The sequence below is a fragment of the Taeniopygia guttata genome, chromosome 31 (assembly GCF_048771995.1).
Source record: "Taeniopygia guttata chromosome 31, bTaeGut7.mat, whole genome shotgun sequence".
In the NCBI taxonomy this organism is placed as follows: Eukaryota; Metazoa; Chordata; class Aves; order Passeriformes; family Estrildidae; genus Taeniopygia; species Taeniopygia guttata.
The window spans coordinates 1,823,972-1,845,849 of NC_133056.1; the positions used below are offsets into that span (position 1 = coordinate 1,823,972).

General features: G+C 61.6%; 1 protein-coding gene across 1 annotated transcript; it reads left to right on the plus strand.

The window, feature by feature from the left end:
• Positions 1-40: 40 nt before the first annotated feature.
• On the plus strand, positions 41-19,385 carry G6PD (glucose-6-phosphate dehydrogenase). The gene is made up of 13 exons (XM_041712015.2): positions 41-149; positions 2,115-2,245; positions 4,319-4,356; positions 6,121-6,229; positions 7,595-7,812; positions 8,539-8,694; positions 10,729-10,854; positions 10,942-11,035; positions 11,932-12,118; positions 13,631-13,866; positions 16,125-16,201; positions 17,659-17,751; positions 18,682-19,385. Exons 1-13 carry the CDS (start codon positions 95-97, stop codon positions 18,782-18,784), a joined length of 1,623 nt encoding a protein of 540 aa, XP_041567949.2. The 5' UTR covers positions 41-94; the 3' UTR covers positions 18,785-19,385.
• The last annotated feature ends 2,493 nt before the right edge of the window (positions 19,386-21,878 follow it).

The window sequence follows — 21,878 nt, forward strand, 5'->3', positions numbered from 1 at the left end:
AGCCCCGCCCTCGCTCGGCGGTGATTGGTTAAAGCGGGAAGAGGCTCGGCGGTGATTGGTGGATAAGGGGCGGGGGCGTGGCCTGTGTGAAGGGATGGGGACCCGCGCGAGCGTGAGGGAGGCGGCGCGAGCGCGGCCGGAGCGGGAAGGTGCGGGGGGAAAATGGGGAAATAATGGGGAAATAATGGGGAAATGTGGGGAAATAATGGGGAAATGTGGGGAAATAATGGGGAAATGTGGGGAAATTCGGCAGGACGGGAGGGGATCTGCGCTCTGGGATAGTCCGGGGGGTCCGTGGAGGCCTGGAGGGGAGCGTCAGGGGGAAACTGAGGGGGAACGTGAGGGGCTCTATGGCGGAAACGGGGGAATTTGGGGTCTATGAGGGGAATTCGGGGTCTGGGGGAGGGTTGGGGGCAGTGAGGGTGGAAATTGGGAGTCGGGGGGTGTCGAGGGGTCCGTGGGGGGATTGAGAGGAAATTGATGGGGGGAGAAGGCGGAAATTGGGAAAATTTGGGGGTCTGGGGGGTCCGTGAGGGCCTGGGGGGTTGTGGGGGGGATGGGGAGGGGGGTTAGGAGGGGTTTGGGGGGCTGAAGGTGGAAATGGGGGGATTTGGGGGGTCCAGGGGGGAGATTTGGGGTTCGAGGGGTCAGCGGGGGTGGGGGGGGTTCGGGGGATTTGGGGGTCCTGGGGAGAATTGGGGGGAACTGGGGCGGATTTGGGAGGAACAATGGGGGGAGGGCGTGTCCTGCCCCACCCAACCCCAAAACCCCACCCCAGGTTCCCGACCCTGCCCCAAACCACCCCAGCCCTGCCCCCCAGTGCCCAAATCCACCCCTAAACCTCCAAAATCCGCCCCTAAACCTCCAAAGCCCATCCCCAGATTCCCAAACCCGCCCCAAAACCCCCAAATCTCATCCCCCGGGTCCCCAAACCCGCCCCAAAACCCCCAAATCCCATCCCCGAGTGCCCAAACCCACCCCAGAACCCCCAAATCCCATCTCCATGTGCCCGAACCCACCCCAAAACCTCCAAAACCCGCCCCAAAACCTCCAAATCCCATCCCCCGGTGCCCAAACACGCCCCTAAACCTCCAAATCTCATCCCCCTGTGCCCAAATCCACCCCAAAATCTCCAAATCCCATTGCCCCGTGCCCAAATCCACCCCAAATCCCCCAAATCCCATCCCCAGGTGCCAAAATCCCCCCAAAAACCCCCAATTCCCATCACCAGGTGCCCAAACCACCCCATCCCTGCCCTCCGCGTGCCCAAACCCGCCCCTAAACCTCCAAATCCACCCCAAAACCTCCAAATCCCATCCTCCAGTGCCCAAATCCACCCCAAAACCTCCAATTCCCATCCCCAGGTGCCCAAATCCCCCCAAAAACCCCCAATTCCCGTCCCCAGGTGCCCAAACCCGCCCCTAAACCTCCAAAACCCATCCCCTGGTCCCCAAACCCGCCCCTAAATCTCCAAAACCCGCCCCAAAACCTCCAAATCCCATCCCCGGGTGCCCAAACCCGCCCCTAAACCCCCAAATCCCATCCCCAGTGCCCAAATCCACCCCAAAACCCCTAAATCCCATCCTCCAGTGCCCAAATCCACCCCAAAGCCTCCAATTCCCATCCTCCAGTGCCCAAATCCACCCCAAAACCCCCAAATCCCATCCCCAGGTGCCCAAATCCCCCCAAAACCCCCCAAATTCCATCCCCCAGTGCCCAAACCCGCCCCAGCTCTGCCCCCCAGGTGCCTAAACCCACCCCTAAACCTCCAAAACCCGCCCCAAAACCTCCAAATCCCATCCCCAGTTGCCCAAACCCGCCCCTAAACCCCCAATTCCCATCCCCCAGTGCCCCATCCCACCCCCCCGGTGCCACCTCTGCCCCCCAAGTGCCCACCCGTCCCTCCAGGTGCCCTTTCCTGCCCCACAACCCCTCAAATCCTGTTCGGGGCTGCCCAAACCTGTTCCTCTGCTCCCCAAATCCTGCCCGGGGTGGCCGAACCTGCCCCCCGAGTGGCCGAACCTGCCCCCCAAGTGGCCGAACCTGCCCCCCAAGTGCCCGAACCTGCCCCCCAAGCGGCCGTTCCGCCCCCCAAGTGGCCGTTCCGCCCCCAGGAGCGATGCCGGGCTCGGGCGGGGGGGAGCTGAGCCGCTCGCAGGTGTGCGGGATGCTCCGGCAGGAGCTGAGCCGGGACGGAGCCTTCCTCCAGGGCCACCCGCACGTCCTCGTCATCCTCGGCGCCTCCGTGAGTGGGGACGGGGGGAGGGAGGGGTTTGGGGGGGCTAGGGGCAGGAATTCGGGGTTTGGGGGGGGAAATGGGGGGGCTAGGGGCAGGAATTCGGGGTTTGGGGGGGGGGGCTAGGGGGCAGAAATTTGGGGTTTGGGGGGGCTAGGGGCAGGAATTTGGGGGTTGGGGGGGGGGCTAGGGGCAGGAATTTGGGGTTTGGGGGGGCTAGGGGCAGGAATTTGGGGGTTGGGGGGGGTTAGGGGCAGGAATTTGGGGTTTGGGGGGGGGGGATTGAGGGGGTTAGGGGCAGAAATTTGGGGGTTGGGGGGGGGATTGAGGGGGTTAGGGGTAGGAATTTGGGGTTTGGGGGGAGAATTGAGGGGCAAAGGGGAAGAAATTTGGGGTTTAGGGGCAGAATTGAGGGGGTTAGGGGCAGGAATTCAGGGTTTAGGGGGGTAATTGAGGGGGTTGGGGGGGAATTGAGGGGCTAAGGGGCAGAAATTTGGGATTGGGGGGAATTGAGGGGGTTGGGGGGGAATTGAGGGGATTAGGGAAAGAAATTCGGGGTTTAGGGGGGGATTGAGGGGCTAAGGGGCAGAAAGTTGGGGGTTGGGGGGGAATTGAGGGGGTTAGGGGAGGGATTGAGGGGGGTAGGGGCAGAAATTCGGGGTTTGGGGGGGGGAATTGAGGGGCTAAGGGGGGGGAATTGAGGGGGTTAGGGGCAGAAATTTGGGGGTTGGGGGGGAAATGGGGGGGTTAGGGGCAGGAATTTGGGGTTTGGGTGGGGATTGAGGGGGTTAGGGGCAGAAATTTGGGGTTTGGGGGGGGGGATTGAGGGGGTTAGGGGCAGAAATTTGGGGGTTGGGGGGAATTGAGGGGGTTAGGGGGAGAAATTTGGGGTTTGGGGGTGGATAAAGGGAATTGGGGGGGGAATTGAGGGGGTTGGGGGCCAAAAATTTGGGGTTTAGGGGGGAAATTGAGGGGGTTGGGGGCAGAAATTTGGGGCTTAGGGGGGGATTGAGGGGGTTAGGGGAGGGATTGAGGGGGGTAGGGGCAGAAATTTGGGGCTTAGGGGGGGATTGAGGGGGTTAGGGGCAGAAATTCGGGGTTTGGGGGGGAATTGAGGGGGTTAGGGGTAGAAATTTGGGATTTAGGGGGGAATTGAGGGGGTTAGGGGCAGAAATTTGGGTTTGGGGGGGGATTGAGCGGGTTAGGGGCAGAAATTCGGGGTTTAGGGGGGTAATTGAGGGGGTTGGGGGGGAATTGAGGGGCTAAGGGGCCAAAAATTTGGGGTTTAGGGGGGGAATTGAGGGGGTTAGGGGAGGAATTGAGGGGCTAAGGGGCAGGAATTCGGGGTTTAGGGGGGTAATTGAGGGGCTAAGGGTCAGAAATTTGGGGGTTGGGGTGGATAAAGGGAATTGGGGGGAAAATTGAGGGGCTAAGGGGCAGAAATTTGGGGTTTAAGGCGGGAACTGAGGGGGTTGGGGCAGAAATTTTGGGTTTGGGGGGGGGAATTGAGGGGGTTAGGGGGGAATTGAGGGGGGTAGGGGCAGAAATTCGGGGTTTGGGGGGGGATTGAGGGGCTAAGGGGCAGAAATTCGGGTTTTGGGGGGGAATTGAGGAGATTGGGGGGTTGAGGGGGAAGTAAAAAGGGTTGGGGGGATTTTGGGGGACCCTGGGACAAACTGAAGGGGATCGGAGGAACTGGGGGGATTTGGGGGGGATTTGGGGTTATTTGGGGCGGATTTGGGGTTATTTGGGGGATGGGGGAGGGGCGGCCACCCGGTGCCTCCGGGGGAGGGTGGGGTGGGGTGGGGTGGGGGAGGGGAAGAAGTTGGGGTGCCCCACCCCTCCCCCACCCCCTCCCGGTCACCCCTCGGGGCCAGGGCGGGGCCGCCCCTCCCCCACCCGCACCCCAACTTCCTCCTCCGCCCCTCCCCCACCCCGTTACCCAACACCTCCCATTGACCGCGGGTGGGGGAGGGGCGGCGGCGCTGAGTCAGCACATCCCGGGGGTGGGGGAGGGGCCGGGGCCCCGCCCAGCGATGGGCTCGCCCCTCCCCCACCCCTGAGCGACCCCTCCCCCCGCAGGGTGACCTGGCCAGGAAGAAGATTTACCCCACGATCTGGTGAGGGACACCTGGGGACAGCAGGGACACCTGGGGATGGCAGGGACACTGAGGGGACACCTGGGGACAGCAGGGACACCTGGGGACACCTGGGGATGGCAGGGACACCTGGGGACAGCTGGGGATGGCAGAGACATGAGGGGACACCTGGGGACACGAGGGGACACCTGGGGACAGCAGGGACATGAGGGGACACCTGGGGACAGCAAGGACACGAGGGGACACTTGGGGATGGCAGGGACACCTGGGGACACCTGGGGATGGCAGGGACACCTGGGGATGGCAGGGGACACCTGGGGACACCTGGGGACACCTGGGGATGGCAGGGACATGAGGGGACACCTGGGGACACCTGGGGATGGCAGGGGACACCTGGGGACACCTGGGGACACTTGGGGACAGCAGGGACATGAGGAGACACCTGGGGACACCTGGGGACACCTGGGGACGGCGGGGACAGCAGGGGACACCGAGGGGACACCTGGGGACAGCAGGGGATGGCAGGGACACCGAGGGGACACCTGGGGACAGCAGGGGATGGCAGGGACACCGAGGGGACAGCAGGGGACATGAGGGGACACGAGGGGACACAAGGGGACACCGAGGGGACACCTGGGGACAGCAGGGGACATGAGGGGACACCTGGGGACACCGAGGGGACACCTGGGGACAGTAGGGGACAATAGGAGCAGTGGTGTCATCAAGGCCACCTGCGTTCCACCTGTCACCGGGGTCCCTGATGTCACCGGGGCTGTCAGAGCCATTGATGTCCCCGCTGTCCCCACCTGTCCCCAGGGCCACCAGAGTCACTGATGCCACCCTGGGATCACTGCTGTCCCCAGGGCCACCAGGGCTGTCATTGTCCCCAGGGCCACCAGCGCTGCCATTGTCACTCAGCGCTGTCCCCAGTGCCACCAGCGCTGCCATTGTCTGCTGTCCCCAGTGCCACCACAGCTGCGTGTCCCTGCTGTCCCCAGGGCCACTCGTGTCACCAGCTGGCACCGATGTCCCCATGTCCTCCCTTTGCTGCCCCCGTCCCCTCCGTGTCACCGCTCCCGGGGTGACACCACGGGGACAGGAGCCCCCATTGCCAGTGCCACCAGCCTGAAAGGGCATTGGTGACACCGGTGTCACCTGTGTCCCCCCAGGGGAGCGGTGACAGGGCGGGGGGTGTCCGCAGGGACTTGGGGACACAGGTGACAGTGCCATCCCCCAGGTGGCTGTTCCGGGACAGGCATCCCCCCCATGCCAGTGTCCCCGGGGGGGTTTGGGGACACAGGTGGTGGCACAGGTGACACAGGTGGTGGCACAGGTGACACAGGTGGTGGCAGAAGTGACACAGGTGGTGGCACAGGTGACACAGGTGACACAGGTGGTGGCACAGGTGGTGGCACAGGTGACACAGGTGACATTGCTGTCCCCTGTCCCCAGGTGGCTGTTCTGGGACGGGCTCCTCCCCGATGCCAGTGTCCCCGGGGGGGGGGGTTTGGGGACACAGGTGGTGGCACAGGTGACACAGGTGGTGGCACAGGTGGTGGCACAGGTGGTTACACAGGTGACACAGGTGGTGGCACAGGTGGTGGCACAGGTGGTGGCACAGGTGACATTGCTGTCCCCTGTCCCCAGGTGGCTGTTCCGGGACGGGCTCCTCCCCGATGCCAGTGTCCCCAGGGGGGGGTTTGGTGGCACAGGTGGTGACACAGGTGGTGGCACAGGTGACACAGGTGGTGGCACAGGTGGCACAGGTGACATTGCTGTCCCCAGGTGGCTGTTCCGGGACGGGCTCCTCCCCGATGCCACGCGCGTCGTCGGCTTCGCCCGCTCGCCCCTCACCGTGGAGCTCATCCGGGAGCAGACCCTGCCCTACCTCAAGGTGACAGTGCTGTCTCCTCTGTCCCCTCCTGGCCTCACCTGTCCTCACCTGTCCCCTCCTGTCCCCTCCTGTCACCTCCTGGCCTCACCTGGCCCCTCCTGTCCCCTCCTGTCCCTCCTGGCCTCACCTGTCCCCTCCTGTCCTCTCCTGGCCTCACCTGTCCCCTTCTGGCCTCAGGTGTCCCCAGGTGTCCCCCAAGGACAGGCTCTGCCTGACGTTGTGTCCCTGTGTCCCCTCACCTGTCCCTGCCTGTTACAGGTGACCCCTGAGGGCACTCTCTGTGTCCCCTGGCTCACCTGTCCCTGTCATACCTGTCCCTGTCTGTGTCCACAGGTGACTCCTGAGGATGGTCCCTGTGTCCCTCGTCTCACCTGTCCCCTGTCCTTGTCTCACCTGTCTCACCTGTCCCTGTCTCACCTGTCCCTGTCTCACCTGTCCCTGTCCCCACAGGTGATCCCTGAGGACGAGCCCCGCCTGGCCAGGTTCCTGTCTCTGTCTCACCTGTCCCCTTTCACACCTGTCTCTGTCTCACCTGTCCCCTTTCACACCTGTCTCTGTCTCACCTGTCCCCTGTCCCCACAGGTGACCCCTGAGGATGGGCCCCGCTTGGCCAGGTTCCTGTCCCTGTCTCACCTGTCCCTGTCTCACCTGTCCCTGTCCCCACAGGTGACCCCTGAGAACGGGCCCCACCTGGCCAGGTTCCTGTCCCTGTCTCACCTGTCCCCTGTTCCTGTCTCACCTGTCCCCTGTCCCTGTCTCACCTGTCCCTGTCCCCACAGGTGACCCCCGAGGACAGCCCCCGCCTGGCCAGGTTCCTGTCCCTGTCTCACCTGTCTCACCTGTCTCTGTCCCCACAGGTGACCCCCAAGGACGGCCCGTGCCTGGCCAGGTTCCTGTCCCTGTCTCACCTGTCCCATTCTCACCTGTCCCTGTCCCACAGGTGACCCCTGAGGACAGCCCCCGCCTGGCCAGGTTCCTGTCCCTGTCTCACCTGTCTCACCTGTCTCTGTCCCCACAGGTGACCCCCAAGGACGGCCCGTGCCTGGCCAGGTTCCTGTCCCTGTCTCACCTGTCCCATTCTCACCTGTCCCTGTCCCACAGGTGACCCCTGAGGACGGGCCCCGCCTGGCCAGGTTCCTGTCCCTGTCTCACCTGTCTCTGTCATACCTGCCCCTGTCTCACCTGTCCCTGTCCCCACAGGTGACCCCCGAGGATGGCCCCTGCCTGGCCAGGTTCCTGTCCCTGTCTCACCTGTCCCCTGTCACACCTGTCCCCACAGGTGACCCCCGAGGACGAGCCCCGCCTGGCCAGGTTCCTGTCCCTGTCTCACCTGTCCCTGTCTCACCTGTCTCACCTGTCCCACAGGTGACCCCCGAGGACGAGCCCCGCCTGGCCCGGTTCCTGTCCCTGCAGAGCTTCGTGCGGGGTCAGTACGGGGACGAGGCCTCGTTCCGGGCGCTGGACGCTCACCTGCGGGCGCTGCCCGGGGGCGACCGCGCCCACCGCCTCTTCTACCTGGCCCTGCCCCCCAGCGTGTACACACCTGTGACCCAGCACCTGAGGGCCCTGTGCATGGGACAGGGGTGAGTGGGGACACGGGGACACACCTGTGACCCAGCACCTGAGGGCTCTGTGCATGGGACAGGGGTGAGTGGGGACACACCTGGGGCACACCTGGGGCACAGCACCTGAGGGACAGGGGACATGGGGACACGGGGACACACCTGTGACCCAGCACCTGAGGGCTCTGTGCATGGGACAGGGGTGAGTGGGGACATGGGGACACACCTGTGACCCAGCACCTGAGGGCCCTGTGCATGGGTTAGTGGGGACACACCTGTGACACACCTGGGACCCAGCACCTGAGGGCCCTGTGCATGGGACAGGGGTGAGTGGGGACACGGGGACACACCTGTGACCCAGCACCTGAGGGCCCTGTGCATGGGACAGGGGTGAGTGGGGACACGGGGACACACCTGGGGCACAGCACCTGAGGGCCCTGTGCATGGGACAGGGGTGAGTGGGGACACACCTGGGACACACCTGTGACCCAGCACCTGAGGGCTCTGTGCATGGGACAGGGGTGAGTGGGGACATGGGGACACACCTGGGACACACCTGGGACCCAGCACCTGAGGGCCCTGTGCATGGGACAGGGGTGAGTGGGGACATGGGGACAGACCTGTGACCAACACCTGAGGGACAGGGGGGAGTGGGGACACGGGGACACACCTGAGGGACAGGGGTGAGTGGGGACACGGGACACACCTGTGACCACGTCCATGTCTCTCGTGTCCCCGTGTCCCCAGGTGGAACCGCGTGATCGTGGAGAAGCCCTTTGGGCGGGACCTGGGCTCCTCGGAGGAGCTGTCGGCGCACCTGAGCGCGCTGTTCCGCGAGGAGCAGATCTACCGCATGGACCACTACCTGGGCAAGGAGATGGTGCAGAGCCTCATGGTGCTGCGGTGAGCTGGGGACACGCGGGGGACACAGGAGGGGACACGCAGGGGACACGCAGGGGACACGCAGGGGACAGGGGACACGGGAGGGGACACGGGAGGGGACACGGGAGGGGACACGGGGACACGGGGACACGGGAGGGGACAGGGGACACGGGGACACGCAGGGGACAGGGGACACGGGAGGGGACACGGGGACACGGGAGGGAACACAGGGACACGGGAGGGGACACAGGGACACGGGAGGGGACAGGGGACACGGGGACACGCAGGGGACAGGGGACACGCAGGGGACAGGGGACACGGGAGGGGACAGGGGACACGGGAGGGGACACGGGACACGGGAGGGGACACGGGGACATGGGAGGGGACACGGGGACACGGGGACACGGGAGGGGACACGGGGACACGGGAGGGGACACGCAGGGGACACGCAGGGGACAGGGGACACGGGAGGGGACACGGGGACACGGGAGGGGACACGGGGACACACAGGGGACACGCAGGGGACAGGGGACACGGGAGGGGACAGGGGACATGGGAGGGGACACGCAGGGGACAGGGGACACGGGAGGGGACACGGGGACACGGGAGGGGACAGGGGACACGCAGGGGACAGGGGACACGGGAGGGGACACGGGACACGGGAGGGGACATGGGGACACGCAGGGGACAGGGGACACGCAGGGGACACGGGGACACGCAGGGGACAGTGGACACGGTAGGGGACAGGGGACACGCAGGGGACACGGGGACACGCAGGGGACACGCAGGGGACAGGGGACACGGGAGGGGACAGGGGACACGGGAGGGGACACGGGGACATGGGAGGGGACACAGGAGGGGACACGGGGACACGCAGGGGACAGGGGACACGGGAGGGGACAGGGGACACACAGGGGACACGGGAGGGGACAGGGGACACGGGAGGGGACAGGGGACACGGGAGGGGACACGGGGACACGGGGACACGGGAGGGGACACGGGGACACGGGAGGGGACACGCAGGGGACACGCAGGGGACAGGGGACACGGGAGGGGACACGGGGACACGGGAGGGGACACGGGGACACGGGAGGGGACACGGGGACACACAGGGGACACGCAGGGGACAGGGGACACGGGAGGGGACAGGGGACATGGGAGGGGACACGCAGGGGACAGGGGACACGCAGGGGACACGCAGGGGACACGGGGACACGGGAGGGGACAGGGGACACGCAGGGGACAGGGGACACGGGAGGGGACACGGGACACGGGAGGGGACACGGGGACACGCAGGGGACAGGGGACACGCAGGGGACACGGGGACACGCAGGGGACAGTGGACACGGTAGGGGACAGGGGACACGCAGGGGACACGGGGACACGCAGGGGACACGCAGGGGACACGCAGGGGACAGGGGACACGGGGACACGCAGGGGACAGGGGACACGGGAGGGGACACGGGGACACGGGAGGGGACACAGGGACACGGCCGGGGACAGGGGACACGCAAGGGGACACGGGGACACGCAGGGGACAGGGGACACGGGAGGGGACACGGGAGGAGACACGGGGACATGCAGGGGACAGGGGACACGCAGGGGACAGGGGACACGGGAGGGGACACAGGGGACACGGGAGGGGACAGGGGACACGGGAGGGGACACGGGGACACGCAGGGGACAGGGGACACGCAGGGGACACGGGGACACGCAGGGGACAGTGGACACGGTAGGGGACAGGGGACACGCAGGGGACACGGGGACACGCAGGGGACACGCAGGGGACACGCAGGGGACAGGGGACACGGGGACACGCAGGGGACAGGGGACACGGGAGGGGACACAGGGACACGGCCGGGGACAGGGGACACGGGAGGGGACACGGGAGGGGACAGGGGACACGGGGACACGGGGACACGGGAGGGGACACGGGAGGGGACAGGGGACACGGGAGGGGACACGGGGACACGGGAGGGGACACGGGAGGGGACAGGGGACACGGGAGGGGACACAGGGACACAGGGACACGGCCGCCACTCCTCACCCGCCCAGGTTCGGCAACCGCATCTTCGGGCCCATCTGGAACCGCGACAACGTCGCCTGCGTGGTGCTCACCTTCAAGGAGCCCTTCGGCACCGAGGGCCGCGGCGGCTACTTTGACGACTTCGGCATCATCCGGTGAGGGTGGGCGTGCCCCGGTGTCCCCGTGTCCTCTCCTCGTCCTCCCGTGTCCCCCAACCCCGTGGCAGCGCCGGCTCCCCACAGGGACGTGATGCAGAACCACCTTCTGCAGCTGCTCTGCCTGGTGGCCATGGAGAAGCCGGCGTCCACCAACCCCGACGATGTCCGTGACGAGAAGGTGGGGACGGCAGGGACGCCGGGGTGTCACCAAAGTGTCACCGCCCCCTGACGCTGAGGTTTATGTCCCCGATGGGCACATCATGGTCATGGCCGTAGGGACCATCCCCAGATGGCCTCAGGGTTGTGTCCCCTTCTGGCCACATTCCCCCATCCCAGTTGTGTCCCACCACCATGTTCCTGATGGTGGCCCCCAAAGCCACGTCCCCCCATGGCCACATCCCCAACTCTGTTCCATCACCCCATTATTGATGGTGGCCCCCCAAAACTACGTTCCCCATGGCCGTGTTCTCACTGCCCACGTCCCCAACCACAATCCTGTTATCAACGGTGGACCGCAGTGCTACAGCTCCTGTAGCCATGTCCCAAACCACATCCTCTCAGCACCTTCTTGTTGGTGACCCCTCAAAACCACGTCCCCCAATGGCCACATCCCCAACTATGTTCCATCACCCCATTATTGATGGTGGCCCCCCAAAACCACGTTCCCCATGGCCATGTTCTCACTGCCCATGTCCCCAACCACGTCCTGTCATCCTGTTATCAACGGTGGACCTGTAGCCATGTCCCAAACCACATCCTCTCAGCACCTTCTTGTTGGTGACCCCTCAAAACCACGTCCCCCAATGGCCACATCCCCAACCATGTTCCATCACCCCATTATTGATGGTGGACCCCCAAAACCACGTCCCCCAATGGCCACATCCCCAACCATGTTCCATCACCCTATTATTGATGGTGGACCCCCAAAACCACGTCCCCCAATGGTCACATCCCCCACACCCCCATCCCACTGCCTGTTTTTACTGGTGACCCCCATAAACACGTCCCCAAACGGTCCCACCCCGTGGTCTCACCGGAGCCCCCATAACCAGGTGTCCCTCACCTGTTCCCCAGGTGAAGGTGCTCAAGTGCATCAGCCCGGTGGAGCTGCAGGACGTGGTGCTGGGCCAGTACGTGGGCAACCCCGAGGGCCCCCCTGAGGCACAGAAGGGCTACCTGGACGACCCCACGGTGCCCCCTGGCTCCACCACGCCCACCTTCGCCACCGCCGTGCTGCGTGTGGCCAACGAGCGCTGGGACGGTGAGAGGGGGTGACGGCCGCGGTGGCCATGGCTGCGATGCGGTGGCGATGGTTGCCATGGTGATGATCTTCATGGCTGTGATGATGATAATGGTGGTGGTGGTGGTGGAAATGGTGGTAGTGATGATGAGGATGATGGTGGTGGCCATGGAGACGGTGCTGCTGCTGTTCATGCTGATGGTTGTGGAGATGGTGCTGTTGGTGGTGACGATGGTGCTGGCCAGGAGATGGTGCTGATGATGGCCACAGTGGTGACATGGATGACAGAGGTTTTGACCATGATGATGGTGATGGTTGGGATGAGGATGGAGATGGTGAGCAATGGCGATGTCTATGATGATGACGATGGCGGTGGTGACAATGCTGATGGTGTCCCGGGTGTGCTGTTGGTGCTGCACCACGGGACATGCCGGGATGGAGATGGGCGGTGGTGGTGATGATGGGTGGTGAGGACTGCGATGACACTGGTGGATGGTGACAATGGTGATACCATTGATGGATGTTGATGATTTTGACAATGTTGGTGGTGAAGTTGATGATGGTGATGGATGTTGATGACGATGGTGTGGATGGTGATGTTGATAGATGGTGATGATGATGATGTTAATGATGATGATGACAATGACGATATGATGATGGCAATGACGATATGATGATGACAATGATGATGACAACGGTGATATGATGATGACAATGATGATGACAATGATGATACGATGATGACGATGACGATAGGATGATGACAATGATGATGACAACGATGATACGATGACGACAATGACGATATGATGATGACAATGATGATGGCAATGACGATATGATGATGACAATGATATGATGATGACAATGACGATATGATAATGACAATGATATGATGATGACAACGATGATACGATGACGACAATGACGATATGATGATGACAATGATGATATGATAATGACAATGACGATATGATGATGACGATGACGATGACAACGATGATACGATGATGACAATGACGATATGATGATGACAATGATATGATGATGACAACAATGATATGATGATGACGATGACGATATGATGATGACAATGATGATATGATGACGACAATGATGATATGATGATGACAATGATATGATGATGACAATGATGATATCATGATGACAATGACGATATGATGATGACAATGATGATACGATGATTACAATGACAATATGATGATGACAATGATATGATGATGACAATGACGATGACAACGATGATATGATGATGACAATAATGATATGACGATGACAACGATGATAGGATGACGATATGATGATGACAATGATGATGACAATGATGATATGATGACAATGACGATATGATGATGACAATGACGATATGATGACGACAATGACGATATGATGATGACAATGATGATACGATGATTACAATGACAATATGATGATGACAATGATATGATGATGACAATGACGATGACAACGATGATACGATGACGACAATGCCACCGACCCCACTGTCCGCAGGCGTCCCGTTCGTGCTGCGCTGCGGGAAGGCGCTGAACGAGCGCAAGGCCGAGGTGCGGCTGCAGTTCCGGGAGGTGCCCGGGGACATCTTCGCGCAGCAGTGCAAGCGCAACGAGCTGGTGGTGCGCGTGCAGCCGCGCGAGGCCGTCTACGCCAAACTCAACACCAAGAAACCCGGCATGTTCCTGCGGCCCGAGGAGTCCGAGCTCGACCTCACCTACGGCAGCCGATACAAGGTACCCAAAATGGGGATGGGGACATGGGAACAGAGCACTGAGAGCCAAAAATGGGGTTTGGAGACACAAAAGTGGAGAATTGAGACCCAAAAATGGGGTTTGGGGACACGAAAATGGAGCATTGGGACCCAAAAATGGGGTTTGGGGACAAAAAAATGGAGAATTGAGACCCAAAAATAGGGTTTGGGGACACGAAAATGAAGCATTGAGACCAAAAAATGGGGTTTGGGGACACAAAATGGATAATTGAGACCCAAAAATGGGGTTTGGGGACACCAAAATGGAGCATTGAGACCCAAAATGGGGTTTGGGGACACCAAAATGGAGCATTGAGACCCAAAAATGGGGTTTGGGGACAGGGGCATGGACCATGGAGACCCAAAAATGCGGTTTGGGGACAAAAAAATGGAGAATTGAGACCCAAAAATGGGGTTTGGGGACACAAATATGGAGCATTGAGACCAAAAAATGGGGTTTGGGGACACAAAATGGACAATTGCGACCCAAAAATGGGATTTGAGGACATGGGCGCGGAGCATTGAGACCGAAAAATGGGGATGGAGACAGAAAATGGGGCTTGGGGACATGGGAATGGGGTTTGGGGACACAAAAATGGAGCATTGAGACCCAAAATGGGATTTGGGGACACAAAAATGGAGCATTGAGACCCAAAAATGGGATTTGGGGACACAAAATCGGGCTTGGGAACATGGGAATGGGGTTTGGGGACACAGAAATGGAGAATTGAGACCCAAAAATGGGGTTTGGGGACACAGAAATGGAGAATTGAGACCCAAAAATGGGGTTTGGGGACACCAAAATGGAGCATTGAGACCCAAAATGGGGTTTGGGGTCAGAAAAATGGAGAATTGAGACCCAAAAATGGGGTTTTGGGACAAAAAATGGAGCATTGGGACCCAAAAATGGGGTTTGGGGACACAAAAATGGGGTTTGGGGACACAAAAATGGAGAATTGAGACCCAAAAATGGGGTTTGGGGACACAAAAATGGAGCATTGAGACTCAAAAATGGGGATGGGGACACCAAAATGGAGCATGGAGACCCAAAAATGGGGTTTGGGGACAGAAAAATGGAAAATTGAGACCCAAAATGGGGTTTGGGGACACAAAAATGGAGCATTGAGACCCAAAAATGGGGTTTGGGGACACAAAAATGGAGCATTGAGACCCAAAATGGAGTTTGGGGACACAAAAATGGAGCATTGAGACCCAAAAGTGGGGTTTGGGGATAGAAAAATGGAGCAATGAGACCCAAAATGGGGTTTGGGGACACAAAAATGGGGTTTGGGGGCACAAAAATGGAGAATTGAGACCCAAAAATGGGGTTTGGGGACACAAAAATGCAGCATTGAGACCCAAAAATGAGGATGGGGACACAAAAATGCAGCATTGAGACCCAAAAATGGGGTTTGGAGACACAAAAATGGATAATTGAGACCAAAAAATGGGGTTTGGGGACACAAAAATGGATAATTGAGACCAAAAAATGGGGTTTGGGGACACGAAAATGAAGCATTGAGACCCAAAAATGGGGTTTGGGGACACAAAAATGGAGCATTGAGACCCAAAATGGGGTTTGGGGACACAAAAATGGAGCACTGAGACCCAAAAATGGGGTTTGGGGACACAAAAATGGATAATTGAGACCAAAAAATGGGGTTTGGGGACACGAAAATGAAGCATTGAGACCCAAAATGGGGTTTGGGGACACAAAAATGGAGAATTGAGACCCAAAAACGGAGATGGGGACACAAAAATGGAGCATTGAGACCCAAAAATGGGGATGGAGACACAAAATGGACAATTGCGACCCAAAAATGGGATTTGAGGACATGGGCGCGGAGCATTGAGACCGAAAAATGAGGATGGAGACACAAAATGGGGCTTGGGGACATGGGAATGGGGTTTGGGGGCACAAAAATGGAGCATTGAGACCCAAAATGGGGTTTGGGGACACAAAAATGGAGCATTGAGACCCAAAAATGGGGTTTGGGGACACAAAAATGGAGAATTGAGACCCAAAATGGGGTTTGGGGACACAAAAATGGGGTTTTAGACCCAAATTTGGGGTTTGAGGCCCAAAAATGGGGTTTGGGACCCAAATTTGGGGTTTGGGGACCCAAATTTGGGGTTCGAGGCCCAAAATGGGGTTTGGGAACCCAAATTTGGGGTTTTAGACCCAAAATGGGATTTGGGGACCCGAATTTGGGGTTGAGGCCCTGACCCCCCGGTCCCCAGGACGTGAAGCTGCCGGACGCGTACGAGCGGCTGCTGCTGGACGTCATCTGCGGGAACCAAATGCACTTCGTGCGCAGGTGAGGGACAGGGGACACCTGGGGACAGGTGGGATGTGGGGACAGGGGACACCTGGGGACAGGTGGGACCTGGGGAGAGATGGGACATGGGGACAGGTGACACCTGGGGACAGGTGGGACATGGGGACAGGTGGGACATGGGGACAGGGGACACCTGGGGACAGGTGGGACGTGGGGACAGGTGGGACATGGGGACAGGTGGGACACCTGGGGACAGGTGGGACATGGGGACAGGTGGGACTTGGGGACAGGTGGGACATGGGGACAGGTGGGACATGGGGACAGGGGACACCTGGGGACAGGTGGGACCTGGGGACAGGTGGGACATGGGGACAGGTGGGACACCTGGGGACAGGTGACACCTGGGGACAGGTGAGACTTGGGGACAGGTGGGACATGGGGACAGGTGGGACATGGGGACAGGTGACACCTGGGGAGGACAGGTGGGACATGGGGACAGGTGGGACTTGGGGACAGGTGGGACTTGACCTCAGGTGGGGTCTGGGGACAGGTGGGACGTGGTGGGGACAGGTGGGACATAGAGGAGAGGACACAGGTGGGAAAGGTGACACCTGGGGACAGGTGGGACATGGGGACAGGTGGGACTTGACCTCAGGTGGGGTGTGGGGACAGGTGGGACATAGAGGGGAGGGCACAGGTGGGACAGGTGGCACCTGGGGACAGGTGGGACATGGGGACAGGTGACACTTGGGGACAGGTGGGAGATGGGGACAGGTGGGACTGTGGGGGTGGGGGTGGCAGTAGAGGTAGGGCCAGTTTGGAGGAGCTGAAGGGTTTGGGGGGGACAGGTGGGACACAGGGGACAGGTGAGGGCAGTTTGGGGGGACAGGTGGGACACGGGGACAGGTGAGGGCAGTTTGGGGGCACAGGTGGGACACAGGGGACAGGTGAGGGCAGTTTGGGGGGACAGGTGGGACACAGGGGACAGGTGAGGGCAGTTTGGGGGGACAGGTGGGACACGGGGACAGGTGAGGGCAGTTTGGGGGCACAGGTGGGACACAGGGGACAGGTGAGGGCAGTTTGGGGGCACAGGTGGGACACAGGGGACAGGTGAGGGCAGTTTGGGGGCACAGGTGGGACACAGGGGACAGGTGAGGGCAGTTTGGGGGGACAGGTGGGACACAGGGGACAGGTGAGGGCAGTTTGGGGGGACAGGTGGGACACAGGGGACAGGTGAGGGCAGTTTGGGGGGGACAGGTGGGACACAGGGGGACAGGTGAGGGCAGTTTGGGGGGGACAGGTGGGACACAGGGGGACAGGTGAGGGCAGTTTGGGGGCACAGGTGACTCTGGGCAGTGGGAGGGGGACGATGGGACCAGTTTTGGGGGCAGGAAAAGGGCTCAGGTGAGCTTGAGGGGACAGGTGGGACCGGTTTGGGGGCCCAGGTGAGTTTGGGGTGCCCCAGCTCAGTTTTGGGGTGTCCCCCCCACCTGCAGTGACGAGCTGCGCGAGGCCTGGCGCATCTTCACCCCCCTCCTGCACCAGATCGAGCAGCACCGCGAGCCCCCCATCCCCTACACCTACGGCAGGTGAGGGGGCACCTGGGGCACCTGGGGGGTGTCACCTGGGGGGGTCACCTGGGGGCACCTGGGGCACCTGGGGGGCACCTGGGGGGTGTCACCTGGGGGGTGTCACCTGGGGGGGGCACCTGGGGGGTGTCACCTGGGGGGTCACCTGGGGGGCACCTGGGGGTCACCTGGGGGGGGTCACCTGGGGGGGGTCACCTGGGGGGCACCTGGGGGGCACCTGGGGGGTGTCACCTGGGGTGTCACCTGGGGGGCACCTGGGGGGGTCACCTGGGGGGTGTCACCTGGGGGGCACCTGGGGGGCACCTGGGGGGGTCACCTGGGGGGTGTCACCTGGGGGACACCTGGGGGGCACCTGCGGGGTCACCTGGGGGGCACCTGGGGGGCACCTGGGGAGCACCTGGGGGGTGTCACCTGGGGGTCACCTGGGGGGTGTCACCTGGGGGGGGCACCTGGGGGCACCTGGGGGGCACCTGGGGGGCACCTGGGGGGCACCTGGGGGGTCACCTGGGGGTGTCACCTTGGGGGTTACCTGGGGGTCACCTGGGGGGGCACCTGGGGGGTGTCACCTGGGGGGTGTCACCTGGGGGGTGTCACCTGGGGGGCACCTGGGGGTCACCCGGGGGGCACCTGGGGGGCACCTGGGGGATCACCTGGGGGGCACCTGGGGGGGGTCACCTGGGGGGTCACCTGGGGGGCACCTGGGGGGCACCTGGGGAGGGACACGCCGCGGTTTGGGGGTTTGGGGGTCTGGGGGTGTACCTGGGGGTGTACCTGGGGGGACACACCTGGTGCAGGCGTTTGGGGGGCGGGGAGGGACACACCTGGGCACACCTGGGGGTGCTGTTGGGGGTCCCACCGGGCAGTTGTGCTGTCCCAGAGGTTTGGGGGGTCGCGGGGATCCCCCTGACCCCACGTCCCCCCTTTTCCCAGCCGGGGTCCCCCCGAGGCGGACGAGCTCCTGCGGCGGGCGGGGTTCCTGTACGAGGGCACCTACCGCTGGGTGCCCCCCCCCGCGCCCGACCCCCACCCCTGACCCACGGCCGGACCCCCAAAAACACCCCGGGGCCCGTGGGACCCCCCCAAGCCCGACCCCCACCCCTGACCCACGGCCGGACCCCCAAAAACACTCCAGGGCCTGTGGGACCCCCCCCGCAACTGACCCCCACCCCTGACCCACGGCCGGACCCCCAAAAACACTCCGGGGCCCGTGGGACCCCCCACTGTGCCCAACCCCCACTCCTGACCCACGGCCGGACCCCCAAAAACACCCCGGGGCCCGTGGGACCCCCCCCAATCCTGTAATCCCCCCCAATCATGCCCCATAAACACCCCCCCCCCCCCAAATCCTGCCCCACACACACTCCAGCCCCCCAAAAACACCTCTGGGCTGGGGGTGACCCCCATGACCCCCCCCCCCACCCCACAGACCCCCCAACTTTGCCCCACAGACCCCCGTGGGCCCCCCAAGCCCCCCAGCTGGGACCAAAGCTCCCCTTCCCCTAATCAAGATCCCAAAGGTTAATTGTCCCCTCATTATCCCTCCCCCCACATCAGGAGTAATTAATGATTAATGCTAATCAATGGATCAATTAATCCGCCATTAACCAGGACCAATTAAACCCACCTTTGGCTAATTAATTGTCACCAGCACCTTCTAATTGCCACCGGGCACTTATAGGGCAGAGCTCCCCTATGGCACTTATGGGGTGGAACCCCAACACTTGTGGGGCAGGACCCCAACACTTGTGGGGCAGGACCCCAAAAGTTATGGGGCAGAACCCCAACAGTTATGGGGCTGAACCCCAACACTTGTGGGGCTAAACCCCAACACTTATGGGGCAGAACCCCGACAGTTATGGGGCAGGACCCCAACACTTATGGGGCAGAACCCCAACACTTGTGGGGAAGAACCCCAACACTTGTGGGGCTGAACCCCAACACTTGTGGGGTCAGGACCACAACAATTATGGGGCAGAACCCCAACACTTATGGGGCAGAACCTCAATACTTGTGGGGCTGAACCCCAACACTTGTGGGGTCAGGACCACAACAGTTATGGGGCAGAACCCCAACACTTGTGGGGTCAGGACCCCGACACTTATGGGGCAGAACCCCAACAGTTATGGGGCAGAACCCCAACACTTGTGGGGCACAATCCCCATGGGGGAGGGGAGCCCCTGGATCCAAAGGGGGCGGGGTTACGGTGCATGGGTGGGGTTTATGCTAATGAGGAAGCAGGGTTTATGCTAATGAGAAGCTGGGTTTATGCTAATGAGGAAGCAGGGTTTATGCTAATGAGAAGCTGGGTTTATGCTAATGAGGATGCAGGGTTTATGCTAATGAGGAAGCAGGGTTTATGCTAATGAGAAGCTGGGTTTATGCTAATGAGGAAGCAGGGTTTATGCTAATGAGGATGCTGGGTTTATGCTAATGAGGAAGCAGGGTTTATGCTAATGAGAAGCTGGGTTTATGCTAATGAGGAAGCAGGGTTTATGCTAATGAGGAAGCAGGGTTTATGCTAATGAGGAAGCCGGGTTTATGCTAATGAGGAAGCAGGGTTTATGCTAATGAGGAAGCCAGGTTTATGCTAATGAGAAGCAGGGTTTATGCTAATGAGATGCAGGGTTTATGCTAATGAGGAAGCAGGGTTTATGCTAATGAGAAGCAGGGTTTATGCTAATGAGGAAGCAGGGTTTATGCTAATGAGGAAGCATTGCCATTGCTGGGAGAACTCTGGCAGGGGCGGGGCCAGCGATCCAGCAGCCAATCCGGAGGCAGTGGGCGGGGCCGAAGGGGGCGGGGCTGCACCAGAGCACCGATGGCACCGCTGTTACCTGAGCACACCTGGGCACACCTGAGCACACCTGGGCACACCTGGGCACTCCTGGGGCACACCTGGGCACTGCTGGGCACACCTGAGCACACCTGGGGCACACCTGGGGCACACCTGGGGCACACCTGGGGCACACCTGGGCACAGCTGGGGCACACCTGGGGCACACCTGGGGCACACCTGGGGCACACCTGGGCACAGCTGGGGCACACCTGGGCACAGCTGGGGCACACCTGGGCACACCTGGAGCACACCTGGGCACACCTGAGCACTCCTGGGCACACCTGAGCACACCTGAGCACTCCTGGGGCACACCTGGGGCACACCTGGGCACACCTGGGGAACACCTGGGCACACCTGAGGCACTCCTGGGCACACCTGGGCACTGCAGGGCACACCTGGGCACATCTGGGGAACACCTGAGCACTGCTGGGCACACCTGGGGCACACCTGGGCACACCTGGGGAACACCTGGGCACACCTGGGCACTGCTGGGCACACCTGAGCACACCTGGGACACACCTGAGCACTGCTGGGCACACCTGAGCACACCTGGGCACACCTGGGGCACACCTGGGCACACCTGGAATACACCTGGGGCACTGCTGGGCACACCTGGGGCACACCTGGGCACACCTGAGCACACCTGGGCACACCTGGGCACTGCTGGGCATACCTGGGGCACTGCTGGGCACACCTGGGCACACCTGGGGCACACCTGGGCACTGCTGGGCACACCAGCAGGAAGGCAGCAGGATGACCAGAAGGATGGACAGAAGGATGACCACCAGGACGGCCACCAGGATGACCAGCAGGATGACCACCAGGATGACCAGCAGGATGACCAGCAGGACGGCCAGCAGGAAGCCAATAGGATGACCACCAGGATGACCAGAGGGATGACCAGCAGGATGACCAGCAGGATGACCACCAGGATGACCCCCAGGATGACCACCAGGATGACCACCAGGATGACCCCCAGGATGACCACCAGGATGACCAGCAGGATGGACAGAAGGATGACCAGAAGGACGGCCAGCAGGATGACCAGTAGGATGACCAGAGGGATGTCCCGCAGGATGACCAGCAGGAAGCCAGCATGATAACCAGCAGAATGACCACCAGGATGACCAGCAGGATGACCAGCAGGATGACCACCAGGATGGCCAGCAGGATGGACAAAAGGATGACCAGCAGGATGACCACCAGGATGACCACCAGGATGACCAGCAGGATGACCAGGAGGACAGAGCTTGGCCACAGGACATGCCCAGAACAGCCGACCGGTGCTGCTG

Coding starts and splice junctions, on each gene's coding strand:
- G6PD (XM_041712015.2), top strand. CDS start 95: ATGGGGACCCGCGCGAGCGTGAGGGAGGCGGCGCGAGCGCGGCCGGAG. Junction 8,695..10,728: donor CAGAGCCTCATGGTGCTGCG/GTGAGCTGGGGA, acceptor TCACCCGCCCAG/GTTCGGCAACCGCATCTTCG. Junction 12,119..13,630: donor GGCCAACGAGCGCTGGGACG/GTGAGAGGGGGT, acceptor CACTGTCCGCAG/GCGTCCCGTTCGTGCTGCGC.